The 14,131-nt window shown below is 41.4% G+C and overlaps 1 protein-coding gene across 2 annotated transcripts in view; it reads right to left on the reverse strand.

Moving 5' to 3' along the window:
• Positions 1-14,131, reverse strand: part of mpp7a (membrane palmitoylated protein 7a) — a 141,907-nt gene that overhangs the window by 41,269 nt on the left and 86,507 nt on the right. For both annotated transcript variants that reach the window (XM_042399017.1, XM_042399018.1), the window contains exons 7-9: positions 7,892-7,973; positions 7,293-7,378; positions 6,567-6,641 (exon numbers count right to left, since the gene is read on the reverse strand). In XM_042399017.1, coding sequence (XP_042254951.1) covers positions 6,567-6,641; positions 7,293-7,378; positions 7,892-7,973 — 243 coding nt within the window. The remainder of the gene's footprint in view (positions 1-6,566; positions 6,642-7,292; positions 7,379-7,891; positions 7,974-14,131) is intronic.

The raw sequence follows: 14,131 nt of genomic DNA on the forward strand, positions 1-14,131 counted from the left end.
CATGTAGTGAAATTATGTTTCAGACAGAGATGTTTTGTTTGGGTCATAACTGCTGCTTTGGCTGCTAAACTCACCATCAGAACACACTCATACATCTACATGCTAAGATCTCCTGGTTTTTTTTCCCTTGGATACAATTTTTGGCCCTTATATGTTCAGCCACTTAGCTGCCCTTTGATGCATCTACACAACCTGATGTAAGCGTGTAGGCTATTATCATGAAGGAGTGGCTGAGTGTTTGGCACTTGCAGACAATTTTTTAGATGGATTCCTTAAACAGCCTGACAGATTCAACCATTACATGATGACGAAGGATGTAAGTGGCCCACCCTGTCCTGTGCGCCTCTGTTACACATGCAGGGTGGGCTGAATTGTGAGTAATGATAAACCACCTTCGACCCTGGAGCTTAAAACTGGGGACTGAATCCAGCCTCTGTCTGCTACTGATAGATGAGCCTGTGAGAAATGGTGTATCAACACCCCAGTGGGTGAGAATGATGGTATGCTGGTTGGAGTGACAGTTAAACCACCCTCAAAATGGATGGCTACAACTGCTGCAATGCACATGAATGAAGATAATCTTGTCCAACACATGGCTAAGTATCAAACCTTAATACTTTTTTGGTACCAACAGAAATGTGTCAGTAGTGCAGAGTAAACTGTCAAATACAGTAAGCTAGCTGAATGTATGATCAGATTTGTAGTCTTTTTTACTCACTATTTGATCAGACAGTTTCGGATTGGAATCATAGTTCTTTCCAATTTTATATTGTATTTAATTTAAGGGAAGTTCTTGTACAGCTGCTTGTGTAAAGACAAGATTTAAAGAGTAATTTAACACTAAATCCACTTTTGTGTGTTAGTGAATTATATGTGCAGTTGCTTTTATTATACTATGATTCTGGTCCCAGTTTCTGGCGTTAATGGTAACAGGTGATACAGTATTTGCCTTTTTCCAAAGAAAATGAATTGAGTAATGATGTCCTGTAGACCACAAAAAATTAGGGTTGAGTACCAAACTCAGTACTTTTAAGACTATTACCAAGTACTACCAAGTACATTACGTATTAGATCGTGTTAGATCAATCGGTGCCAAATTTTGGTACCTTGAGAGTGGGTTGTGTTGTTAATACAACGTATTAGATCATGTTAGATCAATCGGTGCCAAATTTTGGTACCTTGAGAGTGCGTTGTGTTGTTAATACAAATAAATATTGATACGATTCCTTATGAGCCTTTTGAAAAATCCCTCCAAGTTTGCCCCTAAAATTTCTCTCCCGTGTTCCTGTTTGTACTTTCAGATAGCAGCCTCAGTGTTTCCCCTACCATTGCCTTGGAGGGGCAGCCCTCCCTGCCAATGAGACCCCCCGTCCCTCCTGAAAGAAAAAAATTGGCTGCTATATGTTATTTACCTAATTTATGTGCACTTGTTTCATTTCAGCTCAGTGTACAGAAATACACCGATACAAAGAAGTGCCTTACTGCGCACGTCTATGACAACAATCTTTTTCACAGCTCGCAGTGCCTTAGCTGAACGAACGGAACAAAACTGTGCTGAGAGTCTCTACTGCATTTGGTGTAACTTATGGTAGCACTAGCTTCTCTGTGTTTGTGTTTGACTGAGGGCGGGCCTCAGTTCCTACACAGACACAGACACAGGCACAGACACAGACACAGACACGGACACAGACATGGAGCGGAGCAGAGGAGAGACAGCCAGCAGTGGACACAGTGAACCAAGTGAAGTGAAGATAACAAGTTATTCAAGTTGACGACAAGTAAAAAGCCAATAGGAGTAATTTATCAAACCACCTGTTCAACAAGCATAAACATGTGGAAAAGCAATATTTTCATCTGCTTTGTCCACAGTCTCCCGGTATGTTTTCCACAGCCACAGCACACTGGTCAGGCTAACAGCTAATTGTAATGAATAAGTAATAATTAATAAGTAATAATGAATAATTGTAAAACCAAAGCTGTCTGTGTGTAGTTTAACTCTTTATCTTAGTTTGTCATGTATATTAAAACTAGCCAAATTCTCATAAAATTAACAACTGGCTGATACGGCAGCCCCCCCTCCCTCTACCAGCAGTACCTGCAGCAGTAAATCACATTAGCAGCAGAGGGAGGGAGGACAGAGGACAGGATGATTGACTGATACTGACTGATGTCTGTGTTCTTCATTCTTTCTAAACTTCACTTAGTAGTTTGATGTCAGGAATATTATTTATTTTACTGACATGTTAGATTTCTTCCCAGTGAGATATTATTGAGTTTATATAGTGACTTTGCTGTTGTAAACATTACTGTTGCTGCTCTAATCCTGTTCTTAATTTTTTTTTTTTTTAAATAATAATTTAAAAAAAACAACAACAAAGTAAGATAGAGTTAAAGTTCAAATCCCTTCGCTATAAGCCTTGTTTTACCAATGCTATTTTGTGGCTATTATTTTTCAAGGTGCACAGTGTGACCCCTCACAGAAATGCAAAGGATAACTTCAGGTCAGGATATACTTCATCAGTGAGCATATTTGTTTCACGTTTCTTCTCGCTAATTTCTGAAAAAAAAGTACAACCTGTGTTGTTGTTTTAATAAATATTGTAATGATAATAGTCACAAATTATGTGAAAATGCTGTATCGTGACAACACAGTAGTTTCATGGGGCCTATCCCCCCCCCCGAAAAAAAACCCTGGGGAAACACTGAGTCTTATTTTACTGTTTCCTGATTGCTTTCAGCTGTATCGGAGCTGAGTTGAGTAACTCCTGATGAAAACGTTCCTTGCTGCTGCTTCATATTAAAAGCTTTCCACTGACAAACTAACAGAAGGCTTTTATTGTGAAGAACTTAAAGGAAATGAAATGTGTTTATTGCTGAGTTAGTGGAGCTTAATTAGCGGTGCTATTCTTCAATAAAAACCAGTTGACGCAACAAGGTCTGGGGATATTTGGAGCTTTCAGTTCAGCAGATCATTTAGAATTGCTGCAGTGTGGACAGTACAAGCAACAACAGTCGCAGTGAGATGTTTGATTATTTGATGTTTGAGCTGCAGATGACAGGCTCCTAGTGCAATTTTGGCAAACAGCACATCTCCAACAGGCAGCCTAAACAACTTATTTTACCTCGTTATTATGTTAATATTAATTTATTATTTATTATTGTTTATTTTACCTTATGCAACAAAATGTTCTAAACAAATAAATTTGAGAAGTTTGGACTTATTTTTTACAACTGAAATTACATTTATGTTATTACAGAGAGAGTTAAGTACTGAAAAAAGGTACCATTGGGTACCAGTATCAGGTCAAATGTGAATGGTACCCAACCCTACAAAAAATCTGAGCTCTTCACCCCCAAAGCATAAGGTAATGTCACATTCAGTGGTAGTAATACCGGTTTTGGGCAGGTTACTTGAAAAATCATCAATTACTCATTACATATTACTCACAGAGAAAGGAATTACATGTCTTTACTAAATACTCATCAGCAAAAGTTCAATCCCTTGCTCTTCATGTCCACATGCTGATGTGTCCTTAAGCAAGACTATTAACCTAAATTTTCACTCAGTGGTTACACCAGTGCATAGCATTGTAGCTCAGTCATTGGTATGTAAGTGTATGTGAATGGTTGAATGAGAGGCATCTTGTAAAATACTGTAAAGAACCAACCTCTTCCACTCCCCGAGGACACCAGTAACATTACTTTCTTTCAGAGGCAGGCTCAGTTTTAAAGCTACAGTGAAGATACAAGTATCATATGAAACTAAATGACCTAAGGAATCTATTGGTACCAACTAGGGCTGGGCGATGAAACGATCTTGATGCAGGGTTGTAATAAAAAATTATGTTGATTACGATGATAAACTTGGGACTTGGGATTTTTAACTCAGTATGGATAGATCTAACAGCCTATCACACAGCAGAAATATACGTGACAACAGCCAGTCAGTCTGCAATTTTTGGCATGCATGTCAAAGTGCATGCCCATTTCCTACCGCAAAGCTTGTTTGAGCTACTGGTGAAGAAAGTGAATGTCCTCTGGAAAAGAGGGAAAAATGAATGCAACCGAGGGGCACGAAAGCCATATGATACTGTAGCACCCTCAGATTAGCCTCTATGTCTGAGTCTGTCCCCAGGTAAACATTGAACCCAGGCTGGCGAGGAGGGAGAAATCCTGCCACATCTGCCGATGAGGCTACACTAGTGCTAACATTAGCAGGGCTACAGCTGCAGTTCTGGTTACGTCTAAAATAACCCTAGTCGATGAAGCTCACACTTCTCTCTAGTAGAGACACTCTGTCTGCAACGGCGGAACAGTGATCGCTTTCACAAGGCTGCTTTTGACTGTGGATTCACAAAGCTAATTGCTAAGCTAAGCTAAGCACAGAGCTAAGTAAACAGAGTAGCAACATAAGGCTACCCACTAACACTAGTGTAATTTCATAAAGAAAACTAGCGAATCTATGTGAACTAAGCACAGAAAATAAAGTTATCAGGATGATAAATGAAGAGGTTTTATATATATACACAGTAGTGTCCAAAAGTCTGAGACCGCCAAAGTCCTTTCCCATTCACTTGAATGGGACAGTGATAAGTAATATAAATAAAGATGTAGCATAATGGCTGGTTTATAATTTTGCACTTTTTACTCAAATTTCTACCTCTAAAACTGAGAGAAAGGAATTTGATGTGATAGTAGTCCCAGCTTTTAGTTTTATTTGGGGGGGGTAAATAATGCTCCAAAGTAAGGCAAACTAGAGAATCAGGGCATTCAAAGGACCTGGGAATGAGAACGATATGGAGCCTTCATGGTGCATTCATGTGAACCTCGTAAACTCTGAAATCTACACTGGTTTGCCATACAAAGTGTGAGCCTTCATGGCGCATTCAAGCGCACCTCATAAACTCGGAAATCTATATTCGAAAGGCCACAAGGGTTGTTTAAAACAGGAAAAGTGTTTTAATAATCTCATAGCAAAGAAAAACTATAGATTCCATAAATTTCAATCTTCAAAATTCCTTAAAATAATCAAATCAAATTGTTAGCAGCAGTTGTTATCAGCAAACCACAGTATATTCGTGTACAAGTCTCAAGGTATCTCTGTGATGATTCTCCATGTTGTTTTACTGCTTCACACGATTTGACAGAAAAAGGTGTCCATAAATTTTTAATTTTATGGACCAATCATATATATGTATACCAAGATGAAAAACAAAAATTGAGACAAATGACGGTGTTTATTTGGTAGGCCTGGGATGACATGCTTATCTCCTGATTCAATACTATCACGATACTTGGGTGCCGATTCGATTCGGAATCGATTCTTGATTGAATGAAGGGGGCACTAGTTTCAGTATCTTGCTCCAGTATACTGTGTGTCAAACAACTGAGTACTGGTGTCCTTAGTACACTGGAATAAAATATGAAACATAACTGGAAGATAATATAAACGGTTCACAGCCTTTTTATATTTTAAAAAGTTAACTGCATTAATTAATAAATTGATTAATTTGAAAGCATCTTACAGTCTCCTGCCTGTATGAGAATAACAAACTGAGGGGGAGGCGGAGTGCTCCACTGTGTTGTTATTAATGTCATGTGTCCAGCAGTGGGGAGCAGCCTCTCTGCTGCACCGTTAGCTCCAGGGAAAGCCATCGTTATACAAGACTGTGAGCGGGCGCAGGGTTTTTGAGGTGAAACAGACTGAGCACTGAGTTATTTTCCTCACCTCGGAGTTGGTTTAAGTTGTTTAAGCCCTGCAGTGTGTGTTGGTCAGCGGGTCTTGTTTGTTACTGCTGATCGCTGCTCTGCTAACGTTAGTCTCTGAGTGATGGCATAGAATGTATTCACAATATACTTTATGTTCGTCTCACATAGGTAATTATTTAGTCATTAAATCAAAAAATGCTTGCAACCGCTGCCTTTTTTGAAGAATTACAAGATTTTGTATACTCTAGCGTGTTGAGTTCCGCCTTTTTCGTTCTGTCAACATCATATGCCAGAATTTTCAACAAAGGCAGTGGCCAGTAATGTAAAAGCCTTTGAGTTAGATAGGCAGAGAAAACCCTGAAAATGTATTATTTATGAATTAAGATGTCTAAAATGCGTCTAGTGTAGGCAGTCAGGGGAAAAGAAAGCAGGATATGATATGACAGAGCTTTGATGGCCCAGGGGACGATAGTGTCAGTAGCTGTAGGGTGACCAGGAGGTCAGGGGTGTGTGTTATGGTTTGAATATGTATTTTAAATATGTGAAGGGAGCATGTTCAAGCTAAAGCTAGGTTTTAAGTTGGTTCTAAGATTATCATTTTGGTATTATACTGAAACTTAGGGAATGCATCTGCACTCGTACTTATTTTCAAATGATTACATGCCCTAGTCTTACAAAGGGCCATTTTTATAGCTACCCCTTTTCCTTGTAAATACATCATTTCCTCACCGCAGCTCAAAAACAATGTTCTGCATCCAACAAAAAGGTATCATGCTGGACCAGAGAAGCTTTCTCTGTTTTTTAAGTCGATGAGTGTAACACAATCAACATAACGTTTAAGCCAGGATAGGATCTACCTTTGGCTCCTTGGTTGCCGCCTCCTCCTTGATGCCGGGAACAACTTTAAAGGTAATGGCCCCTTGTGACTGAGCCTGAATATGGGGAGAGACAAGATAGATATTATAGGTTAGGTACAGATGGAGAAGGTGGAAACAGCAGTCATCTGCTCTGCAAATATCTCACAAAGCACCTAATCCAATGAAAGTCTCATAATGCAAAGCACTGTTTGATTTTTCAACAATGGAAGGGTTATTAGGATTGGATGACTCTGTTTGGCAGGGACAGAGTGTGTGTGAGGGGGGAAAAAGGAGGAGTGTTGAGAGCAATCATCTGTTCCGGAGGCCTTTGTGTCTAAGAAGGCCTCCAGAGTTTAAGAGACTCTCTCTTTCCTCTCAAGTCGTCTCCCCTGGCAGAGTGCAGGCCCATGACAGAACTCATTTGAGGCCTGTGGCGGAGCCTGCTTGGATGAACTACATAGCATCAATCTCATCCAGGGGGGACGGTGTGGCTCAATGCATGTGGTCTAAAGGCCAGGAAAGACTTGTAGAGAAAGGCCAGTGTTCGGTTTTCAGCGCAGGGATGGGAGGCACTGGGTCCTGGATGAGTTAGGGATAGTTTTTGCCATCACAAACAAGGAATGTTATTTTTGCCAAGGGAGTGGAGCTGAAACACGGGAGAGAACCTTGGACAGCACACACACACACACACACACACACACACACACACAAACAGATGAGGCTTACCAGAATACGAATGATTTCCTCTGGTTTCTTGTCATCCACAGGGATTCCATTAACCTCTTTCAGTTCATCCCCAACATGAATCAGTCCTACCACACAAAAAAACACACACACATACACACACACACAAAGTTTGCATATCTAAAATCAATCTCTATTTAAAAAATATTAAAATTTTAAAATGTTGTTAAAATAATTTTCTTGTGATATAACCTGAAAATCCTAATATAAGTGAGCTACTGTGTAAAAGTCCAGCGCTCACAAAGCCTGAAGATGTGTACAGTACACCAGATTAATGTTTATCGTCATGGTGGCATTTGAGATTGGAAAAGAATCAAAACATTATTGTCGACACATGTGGAAATTTGCCTTTGGCTTCACTGTGGAAGAGCTGAAAAACAGACTGGACACAATGAATACAAAATCAAACAGAAAACATGTGGACAACATTGCATTGCTTCTCAGTGAACTTGTCATTCGTGGTCATATTTAAAAAGTGGAAAGGTATAATTTATGGCAGAGAACTGGTAGATGCCTTCTTTGACACCATACATACATGGTTGAATCCACGTAAGACAGGAAAAAAAAGAGGTGGAACTGACCGCTTCTGTCCGCTGCCCCTCCTCTCATGATCCGGGCCACAAGGATGGCTCCTGTGTGTTCGTCACGCCTTATTGTTGCTCCCTACAAAAGGAATCAAAAAGGAGAATTACCAATTGGTTGTATTGCACTATATTCCCAGTCTGCTTAAAGTTGCAGTGTTCAAATGTATAATGGAACAAAATGACAGTAGGAGGCATCTGATCAAATTTCACCTCTGAAAATAGAAATCATGCATGGTGAGTCCTTAAAGGCATACATGATGTTCAGTGTTACCAAAATGGCTGATTTATTGTGAATACCTGAATACGTCTTCTTCTGACATTAACTGATAGTGAAATTTTTCTTTTGAATGGCAAATAGAGCAAATCTATGATGTCTTGTTAAGGGTAATGGACAGTTATTTTTACATACAAAATGACTGCATAGTGCAGCTAAAAACACTCAGTTCAGTTTAAACACTATACATTTAATTAAAAATAGGGAGTTAGGACCTTTCTTCTGTGATCTGAGAGGCTGGGTAGATTTGTTTGTTATTTATAGTCTGAATCACTCATTCACTGCAGTAGTAGATGCTTTATAAAAAAAACTACCCTAAAACAGAGAGGGATGAGGGGCAAGGTACTGTAGAGGGTAATAGACAAACACACAATACACAGTCACACAAAGTCATTCAAGCTCTCCCTACCCTCCTTTATGGGCTTGGTGTTCAGTCAGAAAGGCACATGGAGAAGAGTGTAGTGTTTCAATATTTATTTGAAATGATAGTGTTCAGCAGTGATACATTTACCAGTAAACCCAAATTGCCTTTTCCCTTTACGATAAAGCAATGTGCTCAATGGATGCCAACCTGTCACAGCCCCCCCCCAACAAACACCATTTAAGCAGCAACCTAGCTGGGATTTAGGATCAAGGAGGACAGAACACTGCACCCAATGTGCGATGTCATCCTCACTTGGGCTGGACAACCTGAACCAGACGGATGCGCTGTCTAGTCGACACATAGTTTGATGCGGCTGCAACTCATCCTTCCACCCATTCCTACCTGCTATTCCCATCATCCCCAAAAACTGTTTTTATTTCTGGTACAAAAAAAGGAATGGGCTTGGAACCTTCCTCACCCCGCTCAGCAGCCGTGCTTTATTTCAACTGTCCTTAGCCATTGCCGCCCAGGTTGACCGCTGATGTGCAACAACAGCTCACCATGTGTCACGCCACTCCGGTTTATATCATTCTCTGGCTTACCTTCCTCCAACAGGCCCAAAGTAGTTCTGGCTGCTTCCATCAATGAGAAGCGCAGGAGGAGATATCAAAAAACCCTGCTCTTTAAAGACCAAAGGAGCCTCTGTTTTGTGCCACTTTGGCGATGCCATTAGCATGTCATCTTGGTTGTTTTCATGACCTATTCACACCTAATGGTTTTCCTCCTAGATAATGGTTTCCTCAAGGTCTTTGGGGTAGGTGTGGAGATGAAAACGGGGAAAGACATCAGGATAAGACAGTGGTAGGGTCTGCAGAGAGTTGTGGACCTAATAGAATAATTGGACTAATTAAAGAAACTTGAGAGGTTGTAGTAGGAGAGAAATCAGTGGAGCAGGTCAGCAAGAGGGGAAAGCATTGTCAGACCCTGGTATCAGGGTTACATATAACCCCTCAGTGTGACTTAAAGCAGCTGTCTGTGATGCAATGGCCCCCAGACAGACAGAGAGGCCTTTTTGTGTGTGTGTCTGAAAGAATAGAGCGCTACAGGGAAAGAGACGGACTGTGACAGACAACAGGGTGAGATGAGAAGTCTGCAGGAAATCTCACAGGAGTATTCAGACATGTGGTCATTAACTTTTTCTTTCTACTTCTTTTTCTTTCTGTCTATCCTTCTTTTGCGAACTGGCTGATGGCCAGTGGTATGATGGATGTTTTTATTGTGTCCCCTGGGGTCTCTGGTGGCTGGTGGCAGTCTAAAGGCTAACTAAACAGCAGAGAGGCAGCCTTGGACTCAGAGTCTGTAACGACAATAGGCTGTCTGCACAAACTCCACAGACGTACTCTACACCGCACGTCTATAGCCATCTATGGAATCTGCTCCCATATGGTGTGTGGATATACAGTGGGTTCCAAACGCCTGAGACCAAATTGAAAATCAACTTATCAGAGGCTCATTCAAGTAACTCAACTTGCAGCCACTATTCACCTGTTATAAATATGGCTGTGCCTTTAGTTTCCAGCAGATCATTGCTTATTAAGTAGCATTGTGATAGTGGGAAACATGGCATCAGAACTAAGTTAAAGTGTCAAAAGTCAAATAGTTACTTTAAGCAAAGAGGGACTTTCTCAGCATCAAATCATTGCTGGACTAAAGGTTTCTAAGGGGCAGTGTATAGAACTCTAAAACGCTTTGCAGGAACTGGATCAGTTTTATCCAAAGCACAATCAAGCAGACCAAAAGTATCCACATCATCATGGATCAATACCTCAAGCTTAGTTCCCTGAGAGATAAAAAAGCAACTTCATCACAGATACAGAATTTGCTAAATAAAGAACACAAGACTCCAATCAGCAAAAGTATTGTCAAAGAAGCAGTGTTGTAGTACTCGAGTCAAGGACTCGACTCAGGTAATGGGGACTTGATTCGGACTCCACTCGGACTCTTCTTTGCTGACTCCAACACTGGGGACTCGAGACTTAGTGGTCTCAGAGGACGAGTAGCAGTTTCTAAACCACTTCTCAGGAGGGGAAACAAGGCCAAACGCATGGGGTGGGCTAAGAAATACCAGCATTTCACAGTGGATGACTGGAAAAAATCCCATCCACTGGTGAATCCAAGTTTGAGATTTATGGCAGTAACAGAAGGGTGTATGTAAGGAGACAAACAGGAGAGAGAATGATATCGCCCTGTATCAAACCGACACTGAAACATAGTGGTCAGAATATTCAAGTCTGCGGGTGTTTTGCTTACTCTGGAGTTGGACACCTGCACTAAATTGACTACATCCTGACCAAGGAGAAGTACCATGCCATTCTTCAGAGACACCCTCTGGCTTGCATCTTTGTGGAGGAGGATTCATACTACGGCATGATAATGACCCCAAACAGACCTCAAAGCTTGCAAGAACTACTTGAAGACCAAAGAAGTCAAAGGAGTCCTGACTATCATGGACTTTCCTCCACAGTCACCTGACCTCAACCCCATTGAACATTTATGGGAGCACTTGAAGACTAAGAAAGACAAGCATTTGACATCACAAGAAGCTCTGTCAAACATTGTCAAGTCATGCTGGGATAACATGGGTGTTAATGGTCTTTGTGTGACAGCTCCCTGTACTATTATGTTTTGCTGTAGGGTAGTCTCCTCTATCAATTAGGGCTGGTCAACACGTCATCCATCTCCTCTGGAGGGATTCCCCTCTGGTCAACGCCTCTGGACCGCCGACCTGTGTTTGTGCCATAGCTTTCCCCGTCTTCGGCTAGTCCTTCTCTTTTCGTTGCTGGTTCCAGCAACCAATCACCAGCCTGTCCGGACTGTCACCCAAGATGATAAAGTCGTTTCGTGCAAACACCAGGGGCTGCTGTGATTTAGACTGAGCAGTCTGCCTCTGTGCCTCTCTGTTGTGATGTTAACCTGTGTGATAGTCAACCCTGCAGCTAACTTAGGTTTTCCGTGTGTGTAATTTGGTAGGCTATGTTAACTCGTTTGAAGCACTTGTTTAGCAGCCTTGGGATCTGAGCAGTAAGTTTACCCTTGTTTGTTTTTTTCCACACATTTATTATTTCGGCACCAAACCTACAAGTCTGTCACAGACAAACTGTCTACTGGAACACTAGGCCCTAGGGGTGGTTGCTAGTCTGTGTTTTTATTTCCGCAGGTAGAAGCAGTGCAGCCGGACAGGTTTTTATTTTGTTTCTTTCAGCTGTTTTCAGGAGTAGTGAGTCAGTGGGGATCTGTTGGGTTAGGAAGCATATGTTTGCTTCTGTTTGTTTCGCTGACTTGGCGCCATCCGCAGCCATCTTTCTTTGTTGCTCGCCTCTGTTGTTTCAGGTGTTCAATGCTCGACTCCATTTCTGTTAATTGTTTTGTCTTTAACTATTTAGCAATAAGCTTTTAATTTTTATTGCTGGTACACTAAACAATAAATGGCAGTGCTTGCCTGATCGCATCAGTGTTGTGTTGCTTCCGTTATCCCAAGACACCTGCAGGGTTGTAACATGGGTCATCAGGTTTTGCACAAACTTGTGGAGTCCGTGCCAGCTCAAGTGCATGCTGTCAAAAAGCAAAAGGGGACATACCGAATACTAAGATATTCTGAAATTCATGTACGTTTTTCAAAGATTCAACTTTTCAGTTAAATTGCTAAGCTGATATTATCATTTGTAATGAAAAAATAGTATCAGATTTTTGGACCCCACTGTATACGTTTTTTTGACACATATGGCTTAAATCACATGTTGAAACCCTGATGCCATTTAGAAACACTGCTTTTACGACATTTATTGCAAGTGGCAATGGTGATTATAGAGCTGCACATTTAGCATGCAAACACGACCAGTTTGGGTCATGAACCCAATTCTCCAGGCAGTGAGTAGACCATTTTATCCCCATTCAAACCATCATACTTTATGTGTTTTTACACTAGTACAGAAACAAACTTGGGTATCAGTGGACAAATTTAACAACTCATTTTCTTTTTACATCTCACTGACTCTCTACAAGGAGCTATTTGAAGCTGCAGTCATTTTACAGCCTGCTGTCATTTTAAAGCCTTTATACTTGCGATTTTCATCTGACCCACTGCCCTCCAACGTGATGGGATCACATAGGCCAGCCAAGCCAGCAGCAAGGGAGTTGAGGATTTATGAAGGGAGGGGGAACCTCCCTTCATAATCTGGCAAGCCCCAGTCTGAACTCAGAACTAGTACGGTAGCCAAATGAGCTCTGTCTGATAAGGAAAGCTGAGAGAAGCCAAAACGCTCCAGTGGCAACACGATCTAGCCAGCCTGGAGGATAAGTGAAAGACCAGAGGACTCAGGACTGAGAAGTTGACTGAAAGGGAGGTGAAGGAGGCAGAGAGTAGGTGAACGAGTGGGGGTTGGGGTTGACAATAAGTGTGGGTGTGAGTGAGTGACTTAATGAGTGAATGAGTAAGAAGGAAATATAAATGAAAGGGATATGATGAGAGATCAAGAGAGAAGGTAAGAATTAAAGACTGTGAGAGGGACTGAGAGCCACAAAGAAACAGAAAGGGATACCTTTCCTCCCTGTAACTACTATTCAACTCCTTAACCATCACATTATGTAGCATAAAATACAGTTTTACCTATAACAAGTTAAATTCCTGGCTATTACACTCAGTTTTCAAATGCTAGAAACAAAAAAACGTAAAAGTGTACTGAAGACTAGGAAAATTATTTCACCCCATTGGCAGATTTATACCACCTTCTTATAAGAAGAAATATATGACACACAATACCAGTCAAAGGTTTGGACACACCCTCCCATTCTCTTGAATGAGAAAGCATGCCCAAACTTTTGACTGGTACTCTACCTCATAACAACACTAAGATTTTTGTATTCTTTGCATCTTGTAATCTTTGCTATTTGAGGTAGAAAACGGAAGAGTAATACAAAAGTAGAAGCAGAAAGGGATGGGACAATCCAATAACTGCTCAGTACTGAAACAAACACACCTGAGGAAAGCAAGGTTTCAGTTCACAGCAGCGAAGGCACTCCGGCCGTCTGCAGGTAGCAAATGGTGAGATGGCAAAATGTAGCAGAGGGAAAGACTATGGCTCAGACTGATCAGAAACTGTTGGAATAATCAACAACCCCTCACATATTTCTGTTTTTCTCTCGCCATTTCCAAGCTCTCTACGACCCCAATTTTTCCCGATCCTTGATTATGTCCGAGTGCACTAAACTTCCCCCTCCACCTCATTACAAGCTACAGTCAGCCTTCATTCTCTCAATCCCCCAGGGGTACATCAGCCTCTCCTGGAGGCCTGACGAATGCCTTGGAAGCACTGAGAGGCAGCTGGAATGAAGGGGGCAAATCCAACCTCTTGAACTCAGCATCAACTTCCCCTGTGCCTCGATACCCTGTGGGTGCTATCATCAGCATCCAGCCATGCATGGCTACTAATGAGGAGTCCCTGCTCTGTTAAACAAATACATAAACAGTCAGGCTAGAACCTAAATAAGCTGCGAGATGTGCGTGTGGGGGCATATATAAGGAAGAAACAAGGCAGGTAAA

Source organism: Thunnus maccoyii, chromosome 21 (assembly GCF_910596095.1).
Source record: "Thunnus maccoyii chromosome 21, fThuMac1.1, whole genome shotgun sequence".
NCBI classification, from domain to species: domain Eukaryota; kingdom Metazoa; phylum Chordata; class Actinopteri; order Scombriformes; family Scombridae; genus Thunnus; species Thunnus maccoyii.